Raw genomic sequence first — 12,944 nt, 5'->3', positions numbered from 1 at the left:
TTGACTGTTCCAGCTGTTCTATTATTGGCGTTTACCCACTTAGTCACTATATAAACATTACTGATGATTAATTATCAAAAATCTCATTGTGTATAATATTTTGTGAAAGCACCAATACTCATCCCCACAATACTATCGCAATATTGATTTTGACGTATTTGGTCAAAAATATCATGATATTTGATTTTTTTCATATCCAGCCCTAACTTACCTGCGGTGTATAAACTCATTAATGAGTATCAAAGAGATGCTAGTTTCTTTTAAATGATATTACATTGGCAGAATATACAAAATTAAATTTTTCAGCGTCTTCAAAACTCACATGTGAGTATCACAGGCACAAGTTCATCTCGTTATCAGGGGTTTTTTTTTTCGAGTGCATCCGCTGAAATATTCCAACCGTTATTAATCCAACCGTACCGTATTTTCCACCGAGGCTCCGGTTTCAGATAAACGACGGACCCTCCGGTTTAAAAGGCATTTGAATCGAAAAACGCACAGTGAGAGGAGGTAGGTCCCATTCATAACAAGGCTTCGTTGTCCACTACAGGCTGTAAAGTCTTGTTTTGGTTCAAGGCTTTGTAACTTCACCCCTTCTTGTATGTGTCAAGCTACAAGTCGCCGACAGCCGTTAAGCCGGAAATAGAGCAAAATCGACTTCTAAGTAAAAGCAGTACGTGTGTCAATCTTGCGTTTATTAAGAGCTAGCGCTAGCAGCGTTACAGCATTCAGGTAAGTCCGTCACTTCTTCATCTGAGGGGTTTCAGGTGCACGAGTAAAGGTCACGGAATGTTTAACAAAACAACTCCCGGTCTGTGTTTTTTTTTAATTTTGAAAATCTTATCCGGAAGTCATGCTTGTTTTAAGCTAGCTGGTCTCGCAGCTCTGCGGGGGCCGTTGCCTCCCACCTCTACCCCAGTCCGGGAAAATGACCTCCTCTGTGCATTCCTGCCCGTCAGCAGCCTGCACGGCGCCTCAATATCAACTGTCTCCCCAGAAAATCCGACCTCATGTTGATAAAAAAGCCCTCTTCAATCCCTCACATGATTAAATGGGGATAAACGGTCCTTCTAGCAACCCACTGTTATCCTCTATCGCAGCTCGTCTCCCCGGCAGCCTCCAACGCTCGGCGGCTTATGATTGGTCGAACCAACAAAGAGGGGAGGGCCGAAGAGTCCGTTCTACCATATTTGGAACCGACGCTACTCTCTGATTGGTGGATTCTGATGGACGGAGGCGTCAACAAGTGATATCTCTGCAACAAATGGGATTTTTTTGCCTCTTGTTGCATCTGTTGATTTGGCACATTTTGTACATTTTCAGGTGCTTAACAAGGTTAGCTCTAAGTATGAATAAAACAGAGTGTAATATAATTATTAAAGATTCCCTCCAGACATGTTTTATGATGTATATAAAATACTCTATTTGAATAATAACGTGTCTGATGTTTTTCCATAAAAAGTTCAATTATCCTATTAAAATCCTTAAAATGCGACCTACCCCCTTCTCCCTCATTAAAAAAAATTCAGAATATATAAATATGCAAATACATTTCATTTCAAAAGTTTAAAGAAAACTATCTTTTAGTGGAGGGGAACTTAAAGTCTAACCACACACATTACAACATCAGTTTTAAATTGAATTTAAAAAGAGTACAAAATATGGTTGTAAATAATTATAACGATATGATATTATAGGAGGAAGGAATATTAAAATGATGCACGAATACATATAAAACGACTACAGGTTGAAAAAACATCTAAAATGAATTAAAATAGCTATAAATAAACACTCTCAATCCTCAAACTACCACCCAGCACAAGTACATCCATCACAGGACAATGATGTGACTGGCAGCAAGTCTATTAAGCAATATATGGCGTAATTGTATGGCATTCAGCCATATGGATGTTGTATTGCTTTTACATTGTGTTATTTGTTAACGTATAACTCCCCCTTCTGGACAAAAAGCTTTTTACAGCAATATAGCGAGGAAAAAGGGTGATCACTTGGTAAAGTTAACAATAACACTATAACACTGTTACATTACAACACTTAAAATGACAAAAAAAACACCTGGATGCATTTGTGTAGCTGCATCAAAAGCAGTGCAATGCTGCATGCTAACTGAGTTAGAGCATGAGGATAAAATATTAAATAAATAATCATCAAGATTTGGACTGCATAGAGAAATTTCTTACAGGTATCACTTCAGTACCACTAACACAGCTTAATAAAATGGGTGAATTCTGGTTAAGTTCAGTCCAAACTCACTCAGGGAGTAAAAACTGACTTTGTTTCCACACCAGAAAGCTTTAACTAGTGAACACTCAATGTAAAACAAATGTAATGATATGAAGTGGTCTGTGGTCTGTCATGTGGTTGGTTAGTTGATGGTAGCGTAGAGGTTGCTGGGATCAGTGGAGGCTCCAGCAGAAGACTGGGAAGCTTTCACAGTGCTGTAGGTCACTGCATCGCCACCACAGTGAACCTAAGACACAAAAGGGAAATAGTACAATGGATTACACAACAGGACATGACACGACAGAACTCACCACAACGTAGCAACGCGACGCAAAATAACACAGAGCAAAATAAACATCAGGATCAACAGTGAAACACAACATATTAACCAACTCTCTGCACTTAAATATGACAAAGCACACAGTTCAACACAGTGCAAAGTAACAGAATCAATGCAACATATCAGAACAAGGTTTGTGACCGACATCACGATCCAACATCACCAGTGTAACCAATCAGACAGCTTACCCAGGCTTCACTGTTGGTCTTCTTGATGTGGCTGATGGAAACGTAGGAAACACCATCTTCAGGATCATCCTACACAGTGAAGACAACAGACTGATCACTCTTCTACTTTTACTCTATTAAAAATATTTATTATTATATTCAAAGTGTTGTGTGAGATCTCACCATGTCCTGAGTGGTTTCTGGACCAGAATGAGTCACTGCAGGGTTTAAGCTCGGTCCCTGGACAAATATGCCAAAAGTTTAGTAAATATAGACGTTGCCGAGGCACATGTGATACAGGTAGTGTGATGAAACCTCTTGGATGAAAGGCTAAAAGTTTTCAATGCTGCAACCGACATGTATTTGATTTGACTAAATCAAATCCAATACAACAGTCGCTCTACAAGTACCGTCTCTGTGAGGTTTACAATCTTCTATTGACACTTTAACTGAACTCTATTGTTGCAAGCTAGAGAGCTTTGAGCATTAGGCCCCTCAAAACTTCACAAGAGGGAATTTCCATAAGGTAAGGTTAGAAAATGTACCTTATAAAAAAGATAAGGCTGTTAAAACTAGATTTGGACGGGTCCTCTTTACTTGACAATTATTCACAACATATAATAATGCAGAATTAGTGGTTCTAAGCCCAAATATTTTACAATTAATCAGACCACCCAAATCACATCACATGCATTGCCCAACCAGAATTCATCCTTGGGAGTAGCTGTAGTATTGGACTCTATTATACTGTATATTGTAAGGTGTACTTAATATTTTGCACAGGATAATTTTTGGGGGGTTTATATTCTATCTTGATTTCCCCCACAGTTAATTATTTTCTGCTTGCACTTCTAAGATGATGATAATAATGTTTTTTTTTTTTTCCAATCTTATTCTCTTTCAACTGGAACAACTACCGAAAAGGACAGTTTGTACTGTAAAGTCTCAATCATACATTTCATTATTTAGTTTTTAAACTCACGACATCGCCGTCCATCTGTGTTTTGTTCCCTGAAAAGAGAAAGTTACCTTTAACTTCCATAGTGACAATAAAGGTTGATCAGTTCATCTTGTTTCTAACAGTTTTATCTGTAAATGCTCTAACCTTTAGCTCTCTTCCATCTGATGACTGCAACAACAATAACGATTACTGACAGCGCTACTAAACCCACAGGCACCATGATGTACAACCACCACCAATCTAGAAACAGAACGACACATCTTTGACTATAACTTTCTGTTGTGTTCGACATCCTGTAGCTAAAAGAGGGAAGAACAGCGTGAACTTTTCACAAATGTTTTGAAACATACATTTGCTTTTTTCTAAGTGAAAACTTGGTGTAAATAATTCAACTTTCATATGTTTGACTTCAAAAGTTGAGAGAACGTAAAACAGAGACAAAGAATGTTGAGAGATACTGTATATCAAATATACCTTGCTTTGTGGTCGTAGAAATATTTCCAGATTCTGTTTTGTTTTTTCCTACTTGAGAAAAAATACATATAATAAACATGTTATTTTCACGTCAAGATGAAGTGATTTTAAACAGCTCATCATATTTTCACCTGTTTCTTACCCGAGGACTGAGGAATGAAGGGAAACAGCTGCACTTTTCTAGTGTTGCTTTCTGTCACGTTACACGTCAGTAACTTATAATTCTTTGGTGTGTAAATAAAATGAGAGGTCGTAAAGGTCAGATTGGCCAAGCAGCGAGACTGTGATGTCTTCAACTCTTCGTTATCTGTATCGACATCTTTACCCCTAAACAGCCACTTCACTTTGTATTTGCACCGTCCGCGTGTCGACACAGAGCATTTTAACGTCACCTTAGTATCACCGTTCCTATGTTCAGTCACTGGTGAAGATGGAGATATTGTGGGAGAAAGACAACAAGAGTAAAATTAACTTTATTACTGGTCATAATTATTTAAATGTTTTAGTTATGTTGCTCTAGACGGACAATTTGAGCTGAAAACATTATGATGTGAATACTTACTGTTGACAACAGACAGATAACCTGCAGAGGTGTAATCTGATTTGTGCTGTTTGCAGAAGTAAAGACCAACATCTTCACCTGTGATCTTCTTTATAACCAGAGAGCAGCTTTCTGTAAGACTCAATCGGTCTGATTTAGCTTTGATTTGCCCAAGTGTAACCAGATCTATTGCTGCGGTTCCTGTTATACGACTGAAGATCCATGTAGTACTTTTGCATTCATGCTGATTGTCCTTCACATTTTCACAAGGCAAGGTGACCTCATCTCCACTTCTGACAATGATGTCGGGCGTGTTTTGTTCAGTTACTGCTGTAAAGGAAATTAGATACAAACATGAACAAATACACTACAATAAGAATATGTCTGTTAAGATCATAGTTAATGTGAGGATCATTTTAGATACAACAGAAGTTTACAAATGACCCTCAAACTCCACCATGATAAAGACAAACAGCACAAAGCAATAAAGTACTAGAAATATCCACATAAATGAAGCAACTTTTTGTAACATGTTATAAGTTTTCTTACCCAGAAACTGGAGCCCCAGTATCAGAAATAAAGACATTTTAATCCGTCTGAAATCAACCATTGTTCTTCTCTGTCAATCACTCGTCTATTCCTCTAAAAGAAATGCAATACACCACATACTTCCTGAATATCACTTCCTCACAGTGACAGTTTCCCTTTTTTCATAAGCTGTTTATCTGTTAGTGTCAGCAACTAGTCAACACATGCAGCAGTGCTACATGCTTACAAAAGTGATAAAAACTCAAAATATTTGAACTACTACATAACATTTGTACAACACATCACTACATACAATAAGTGCCAGCAAGCAGGTTCATATATGGTTATTGATAGATAAAGAACGTAATCTGATCCCCATCCTTCCACACACTGAAATAACATCAGGCACCAAGATAGCAGCAGGGTGACTCTGACTCTAACATCTGTCCAGAGACTACAGATGAAAAGTAGCCTCTTGGCTAACTCTGGCGCATTTACAGAAATGTTTATTAATGTGCACTGTTAAATAAACCAACAAATAAATTAAAGAAAGAGAGACAGCAGAGCAGACTTGAAGGTTAACAGTCATTTATTAAAAAACAGGCCTTGAGAAAATCACATCAGAGATACATGACAAAGTTCTAAAAAACACAGGATGGGAAAGGGGTTATATGTCTGTGTACCTGGACTCACCAATAACATTTCAAATACTGATTAATTCCTGTACATGGTCAAGTGCATGTTCAGCAGAAACAGGATGGCACTACATATGAGGCAGTAGGTGCAGCCATGTGTCCAGCTCCCCCTGGTGGATAAAGAAGGGATGACACACAGACTTCTCAAGGGCGAGACTGCCTGGTGTTTTCCTCAGCAGCGTGTGTGTGAGTGTGAATGTGTGTGTGTGTGTGTGTGTGTGTGTGTGTGTGTGTGTGTAGTTAACCTATTACTCCATTTTCTGGATAAAGTTTTTTTTACATTGCGCTCTGGCAGCCTACTGTTTAAGTTGCCACACAACTGCAACATCTGTTGTTTAAATCCGGCACTGAGCCTTTGTTTCCTGTAGCCCCCCCCATCTCTTTCTCCCTTCATATCTGCACTGTCTCTATAATAAAGGCATAACGCCCCTTCCCCCACCCCCCCGCCAAAAAAAATTCACAGCATTAAAACCTGAAAATGAAATGAAAAACTCAAAAAGCAGTCTCTCTGACATGTTCAAACGGAAATTTAAGACAATAACATTAAAATACAAGTAAAATAAAAACCAGGCACAAATGTGCATACAACTCTGCATACTGTAAATACATAACGTATGGATTACATAGATAAATTCCCCACAGAAGTAAACAATAGTTATTACACAGTAAGCTTTAACCAATCAGTTGATGTAAAATATGTATCATACAGTAAGTGTAATGACATGTACTGTAACTGGTCTCCTATTTGTTCAGTTTATTGACGTTAGCGTAGACGTTTCTGGGGTCATTGGAGGTTCCAGCAGAAGAGGAGGAATATTTCACAGTGCTGTAGGTCACATGATCTTCATTATGTTTACCCTGAACCTGTGTAACAAGAGGGAAACAGACATAAATTAGCACAGCGTAATGGTACATGATGGTAGATAACACACTGCAAAGCAGCGTCATGAAACCCAACACCACACAGATACAACACAATGTCTAGCATTATTATTATTATGATAATAAAGTTTATTTATATATGTTTATATATTATGTATTATTTATATATCTGTGGGCTCCACATGTATTCAAGTTGGCACATCCTGATTAGCTAGCTAAATTTATGCAGATTTAATTGTTGTTTTGTTGCACATGCCCTCAAATGCCCTCAATCTATTGGTAGCTGTTGTTGCTAAGGTTGTTGCTAAGGTTTTTCCACAGGTTGTTGCGTTACCCACTTGCATATTTCAGATCCGATTTCGGCTCGAACATGCACTGATGTATTTGAGAAGTTGACATTTTGAGTAAAGATTGAGAAAAGAAGTGAAATCCTACTACTGTTTGTTTACGTAGCCTCTAAGCTAACCAATCAAAACAGAGGCGGGCCTTAAAGAGACAGGAGCTAAAACAGCCTGTTTCAGACGGAGGCTGAACCGAGGGGCTGCATAAAGGGCCAGTATAAGATAAATAAGGAGTTTTTTGAACTGTAAATCATGCAAAGATATTCCAGTAGACACCCTGAATAAAAAATATAGACCTCATAATGTTCATGATAAAATTTAAAAATTAGCTATGAAAAGCCTCACGAGAAAAATATGTTTTCTGTCATGATTAAAGGAAGATTTGCTCTGAGTTGGTTAGGTAGGTCAAAAGCTCAGCCCCCTTTAGTCTTACATTGAACTGTATAAAATACAATGAAATGCAACATAACCCAGAGCAATGCAACACTGCATTAAAACAACATAGTGCAACATCATAAAATGAAACACATCACGTATAGCATAGCAGAAAACAACAAAACACTGCAAACAACTGCAAAAGCAAAGTCTCTTCCACTCCACTCTCCTGACAGCTTACCTGGGCTTCACTGTTGGTCTTCTTGGTGTAGCTGACGGAGGCGTAGGAAACACCGTCTTCGGGATCAGCCTACACAGTGAAGACAACATAGTGGCGGCTCAGTAACGTATCAATTCACTCTCATGCTTTTATTCTATTCTATCACTGTCAGTATTTTAACTTGCATTGGCAAGTCGTGTTCTGTAACTTTTGTGAGAATTATGTCTCAAATTTGTGGTCAAATAATTGTGGTCTCTGAGGGTTATCACTGTTGACTCTTTTCATCATATTTTTTCTGGTAAAGGCCTGTCACATCACCTTCCTTCCTCATTTTTTGCAGAAGTAAAGTGGTCTCAAGTGTGTGAACATGTCTCTTACTTTAGCTTTATGTAACGTTTTATAAAAGCTAACATTTAAAAGCTATAAACGTTAACAGTGAGTATAATGTTGTACTGGGTGTAGTGTGCGAGCTCACCGTGACCTGACTGGTTTCTGGAGCAGACTCAGTCACTGCAGGGATTGAGGTAAGCACCTGAACAAATACAGTCTGCTTACATTTCACCAAAAAGCATCTTACAGTTCAGTTAATGCAAAATGTTGCCAGAGCACATTAAAGTAATGCATCGTAATGACATCTTATATATCGGTTTAGGTTTCATACAATCTCTATAATCTAAGTGCAGCAGATTAATTCATCTTCTCTTGACAAAATGCAACAAATGCAACAACAGATGAGGTCTACGAAGCTTATAATATTCAGTTTTTGTTGGCAATGTGTCAGAGATGTGTTGATTCAACTCTTTTTGTCACTTTGGAGGCTTTAATGCATTGTGTTCATTGCCAAATCATCCCACTAATGACACCCTGGAGTCGACCTCCTCTTCCTCCCAGATCTGATTGTTTTGCACCTTTAGAGCAGCTTCTAACTTTTTATAAGGTGCACTGTAAACTTTTCTAACATGTCCTAGTTGTCTATACTTTTGCTTTGTTTTCCACAATAACTCACTTTTGCTACACCTAGTCTTAGTACTGTTTATTCTAATTCTCCTTTGAATGAAATCACAGTTAAAGTCAAAGTGAAACCACAAACATTGGTTTGCACTGTAAAATCATAATGATTCAACAATTATTCTATTTTTAAACTCACAATGTTGTCATCCATCTTTGTTTCGTTTGCTGGAAAGATAAAAGACAGAGTCAACTTTAGCTTCTATAGTGAAAATCCAGCTTTATATGAAAAAGAATCTTGTTTATAGAAGTCTGTGAATATTCTCACCTTTAGCTTTCTTCCATCTGATGAGTGCCACCACAGTTATCAAGAGCGCTGCTAAACCCACAACCACAATGATGTACCACCACCAATCTGGAGAGAGAATTAATACATTACATTTCGTCTGCCGCTCTCTGTTTTGATGAGTCTTGCGGGTGAAATCGTATGTGGCTTTCACAAAGTAAATTCATTTTTCATATCTGGATGAGGTGATTTAAAACAGCTCATCATATTCTTACCTGCTTTCTCACCTGAAGACTGAGTACTGAAGGTAAACAGCTGCACTTTTCCAGTGTAGGGATCTGTCACGTTACACTTTAAGGACACATAATTCTTTGATATGTAAGTAAAATAAGAAATCGTTGAGGTCAAATTGGCGAAGCAGTCAGACTGTGATGTCTTCAAGTCTTTGTTGTCTTTATCTACATCTTTACCCTCAAACAGCCACTTCACTTTATGTTTACACTGTCCACGTTTCAACAAAGAGCAGTTTAACGTCACCTCATCAGTGTCCTTATGTTCAGTCACTGGTGAAGATGGAGATATTGTGAGAGAAAGACAAGAGATTAACATCATCACTATAATCATAATTATAGTGATCTTTGAGTATGTTGTTCTTAGACAACAGTTTGAGCTGAAAACATAATGATGTAAATACTCACTGGTAACGACAGACAGAAAAACTTGAGAGTCTTGATATTGTTGTTGTCCTGATTCGAACTGTCTGCAGGTGTAATCACCAACATCCTCAACTGTGACCTTCTTTATAACCAGAGAACAGTTCACTGTAACACTTAGTCTGTCTGATTTAGCTTTGGCTTTTTCACCAATCTGCCTAAGTTCAATCAGCACTTCTACTGCTGTGCTTCCTAAACCACTGAAGAGCCAGGTAGTTCTGTCACATTGATCCTGATCATTTATCACATTTCCACAAGGCAAACTGACTTCATCTCCATCTCTGACTGTGATGTGAGAATCTTGTCCTGTTACTGCTGTTGAGAAGATGAGAGAGAAATATGAAAAAAATAAACTGAAATAAAAATATGACAACTTCCTGTCTCCTCTGTCCAAGAGACCACTAAACTCAGCAAAACAGACAACGTACTTAGCACACTAGTAACATTACTAAAATCAAGTTTCTCAATTGTCCTGTCACTTATACTGTATATGTGTTATATGAATCCTTACCTGTAAACTGAAGCACTGGTATAACCAAAAAAAACACTTTAATCCATCTACATTCATCCATCTCGCCTCCGTGTCTCTGTCTGATTCTATTTCCTGTTCTCACTCTCTCAACTGTCAAAGTCCTCTTATAGTCTTCAGTATTTCCTCATCGTGACTCTTTTCCTCTGAAGTCATTTGCTGTTTCTACACAAGCGGAACCTATCAGCTATTCCTTTTCTTCTTCACTGTATAAATCAATAAAAAAATAACTCTGACCTGATGCGCCTACGGCAGGTGACAGTGAAAATATATCCCCCTTTTTTTGGTCCTACAGACTCCACTACTTCAGTTGTTTATTATGAATCTCACATCTTACTTCCTCTAATTATTTCCTTTGAGTTCAAAGCAGATTAAATTATTGCATATGAAACAATAATGGACATAACAATAAATATGAATCAATCTTTAACTGTGAACACAAGCACATTTTTTATTAATTTACTTCATGTTTATTGTTATAGGGACAAGTACTGTATATAGCATGAACCAATGTCGTCACATAGGACTGCATTTATAGCCTAAGCTTTGCAATGCCTGTCCCTAAACGGACCTTACACAAAACTCAACAAGAAAATACATACAAAACAACACAGAACACGTTCATAACTACATGACTGAACCCTCTTTATATGTTTTATATGTTTTATTCCGAGTGCAATCAACATTTTAAACTCAACTGCTGAGCTGCAGTTCTTGTTCCATGGTATTTTCACATCATTTTCTACTGTTTTCTGCTTCATTTTGGGTACTTTGACCACTATTGTTAATATTATTATCATTAATTTGTGTACTGCCGTGTGCTTTATACTTTATACTATTTTTAGGTGGTGTCTTGTCGCCACATTTGTTCCATATGTTGCTTGTTGTGTATGTTGCATGTTCTTGTCCTGCTTTGTGTTTTGGTGAGACAAAGGCACTGTAGTGGACAATAAAGTTGTATTCTATTCTATTAGGAGCCAGTTTATTTAGGCATACATCCATCACTGAGTGTAATAAAGCATGTGACTGCAAGCTCACACAGAGAAAGTTGTCATAAACTACTTATTTAATGAAACCAGTCATAATAATGTTGGCTTATCACTACTCTTTACACTGTGCTACTAGTTGAGCTACTGCACTCCCTGCTGGACAAAAATGTTTTTACAACAATACATGATTGAAGGACATAGCAGAAGCAAAGTGGCTATTGACTGAGAAAGAATTCAAACTGAACTGAAAAAACCCCCAAAAACACTACTGTATATAGACAAAAACAGACCAAACAGATGGGTAGATTATAGGGGTGTGCCCGAATACAAATACATTATTTATATATTTGTATTATTTATACAAATATTTTAAAAACTATTTGTTTTGGGGAAGAAAAAACAACAACATGTCAATCATCAGGGGTTAGGTTGTAAAAAATAGGCAATAAATGAAAAGTGCAAAGCAAAAATCTTTGAAGTTCTACTACACATTACACGGTGTGCTGTCTCTGTGTTATGGGTGTATAAATAGGTAGAGATCTGTCTGCAATGAGGTGATGAGTAAAGTTTTAGCTCAGTAGTCAGCGCAGTCGTCTATGATCTGGGAGACTCCAGTTCAAGACCTGGTGTGGGGACCTCCTTCGTAAGGTAGTTTATTCATGAACACTTATTGTAACACTTTAATTTTCTAAAATTAACAGCGTAATAAATACAAAACCAGAATTTTTAAGCCTCTTTCCACTTTTATTCGAATACAAATACAAATACAAATAATTTTGCTGCCTCAACAAATACAGATACTAAGGATGTGCAGAGGGCCCAGTATTTGTATTTGTATCTGTATTTGTCGAGGCAGCAAAAATATTTGTTTGTTGCTTTTAATTTTAGAAAATTAAAATGTTACAATAAGTGTTCATGAATAAACTACCTTACGAAGGAGGTCCCCACACCAGGTCTTGAACTGGAGTCTCCCAGATCATAGACGACTGCGCTGATTACTGAGCTAAAACTTTACTCATCGACACATTGCAGACAGACCTCTACCTATTTATACACCCATAAAACACCATGTAACATGTAGAAGAACTTAAAAGGCGATTCTTGCTTTGCACTTTACATTTATCGCCTATTTTTTTACAACCTAACTTTGTGGAAAGGAGAGGGGGAACAACAGGTTATGTAGAGTCTGTTGGGACTCACCCTGATAGATTTGACAGAGGAGAGAGACTGAGATAACGATGTAACCGACCTGCGAACTGGTGTTTGACGGGTTTTTTTTCTTCCCAAAAACAAAACAAATTTTAAAATATTTGTATGAAACAAATATTCGTATAAAACCCACTATTTGTGCTTTGCCGAATAATGTATTTGTATTCGGGCACACCCCTAACAGATACAAATACAAATACTGGGCTATCTGTACATCCCTAGTAGATTACACACTAAAAAGCTGGAACAATATATGTAAAACCCTCAAAATAAATAAAGACTTGGTATAATTTAGAGAAATGGCATTAGATCCCCAAACTGAACCAAACAGGAGAGATAAGGTACTGCAAATATGGGCCTCAAAAGGATTAAAAACATAACACAAATGCTGATAAACAACACCGTGAACTCATTTCAGTCATTAGTCTCTACATAGGAGTTGGTGCAAAATACTTTTTTATCTGCAAGTAAGGACTTATCTTTCAAAATTAAAAAAAAAACA

At 37.4% G+C, this 12,944-nt stretch overlaps 3 protein-coding genes across 4 annotated transcripts in view; all 3 read right to left on the bottom strand.

Annotated features, from left to right (window-relative positions):
• Positions 1–1,362, bottom strand: part of vash2 (vasohibin 2) — a 31,007-nt gene extending 29,645 nt beyond the window's left edge. The window contains exon 1 of one of the 2 annotated variants that reach the window (XM_044329699.1): positions 323–1,362. The gene's annotated coding sequence lies outside the window, so the exon portion shown is untranslated. The remainder of the gene's footprint in view (positions 1–322) is intronic. The other variant, XM_044329700.1, reaches the window with a different exon arrangement.
• Positions 1,363–1,592: 230 nt separating this feature from the next.
• LOC122965557 lies at positions 1,593–5,366 on the bottom strand. The gene is made up of 9 exons (XM_044329702.1): positions 5,277–5,366; positions 4,749–5,057; positions 4,329–4,607; positions 4,187–4,237; positions 3,857–3,952; positions 3,734–3,762; positions 2,935–2,991; positions 2,773–2,841; positions 1,593–2,491 (listed from the first exon to the last, which is right to left on the bottom strand). The coding sequence occupies exons 1-9, from the start codon at positions 5,335–5,337 to the stop codon at positions 2,387–2,389; spliced, it is 1,056 nt and encodes a 351-aa protein (XP_044185637.1). The 5' UTR covers positions 5,338–5,366; the 3' UTR covers positions 1,593–2,386.
• A 1,054-nt stretch (positions 5,367–6,420) lies between these two features.
• LOC122965565 lies at positions 6,421–9,798 on the bottom strand. The gene is made up of 7 exons (XM_044329716.1): positions 9,701–9,798; positions 9,278–9,565; positions 9,045–9,131; positions 8,916–8,944; positions 8,244–8,300; positions 7,790–7,858; positions 6,421–6,814 (listed from the first exon to the last, which is right to left on the bottom strand). Coding segments are annotated over exons 1-7 (654 nt in total). The 5' UTR covers positions 9,702–9,798; the 3' UTR covers positions 6,421–6,691.
• Between the last annotated feature and the right edge of the window lie 3,146 nt (positions 9,799–12,944).

This window comes from Thunnus albacares, chromosome 16 (genome assembly GCF_914725855.1).
Source record: "Thunnus albacares chromosome 16, fThuAlb1.1, whole genome shotgun sequence".
Taxonomy (NCBI): Eukaryota; Metazoa; Chordata; class Actinopteri; order Scombriformes; family Scombridae; genus Thunnus; species Thunnus albacares.
The sequence above is the reverse complement of the archived record's forward strand: the minus strand, read 5'-3'. Positions and strand labels throughout refer to the sequence as shown.

Excerpts from the sequence above, each read along its gene's own strand:
- LOC122965565 (XM_044329716.1), bottom strand. Across the intron at positions 9,132-9,277 it reads GTCTTCAGGTGAGAAAGCAG|ATTGGTGGTGGTACATCATT; the intron begins GTAAGAATATGA and ends TTCTCTCTCCAG. Across the intron at positions 7,859-8,243 it reads CAGAAACCAGTCAGGTCACG|GCTGATCCCGAAGACGGTGT; the intron begins GTGAGCTCGCAC and ends TTCACTGTGTAG.
- LOC122965557 (XM_044329702.1), bottom strand. The coding sequence starts at position 5,337 with ATGGTTGATTTCAGACGGATTAAAATGTCTTTATTTCTGATACTGGGG. Across the intron at positions 4,238-4,328 it reads CTTCATTCCTCAGTCCTCGG|TAGGAAAAAACAAAACAGAA; the intron begins GTAAGAAACAGG and ends TTTTTTCTCAAG. Across the intron at positions 3,953-4,186 it reads TTCTACGACCACAAAGCAAG|ATTGGTGGTGGTTGTACATC; the intron begins GTATATTTGATA and ends TTCTGTTTCTAG.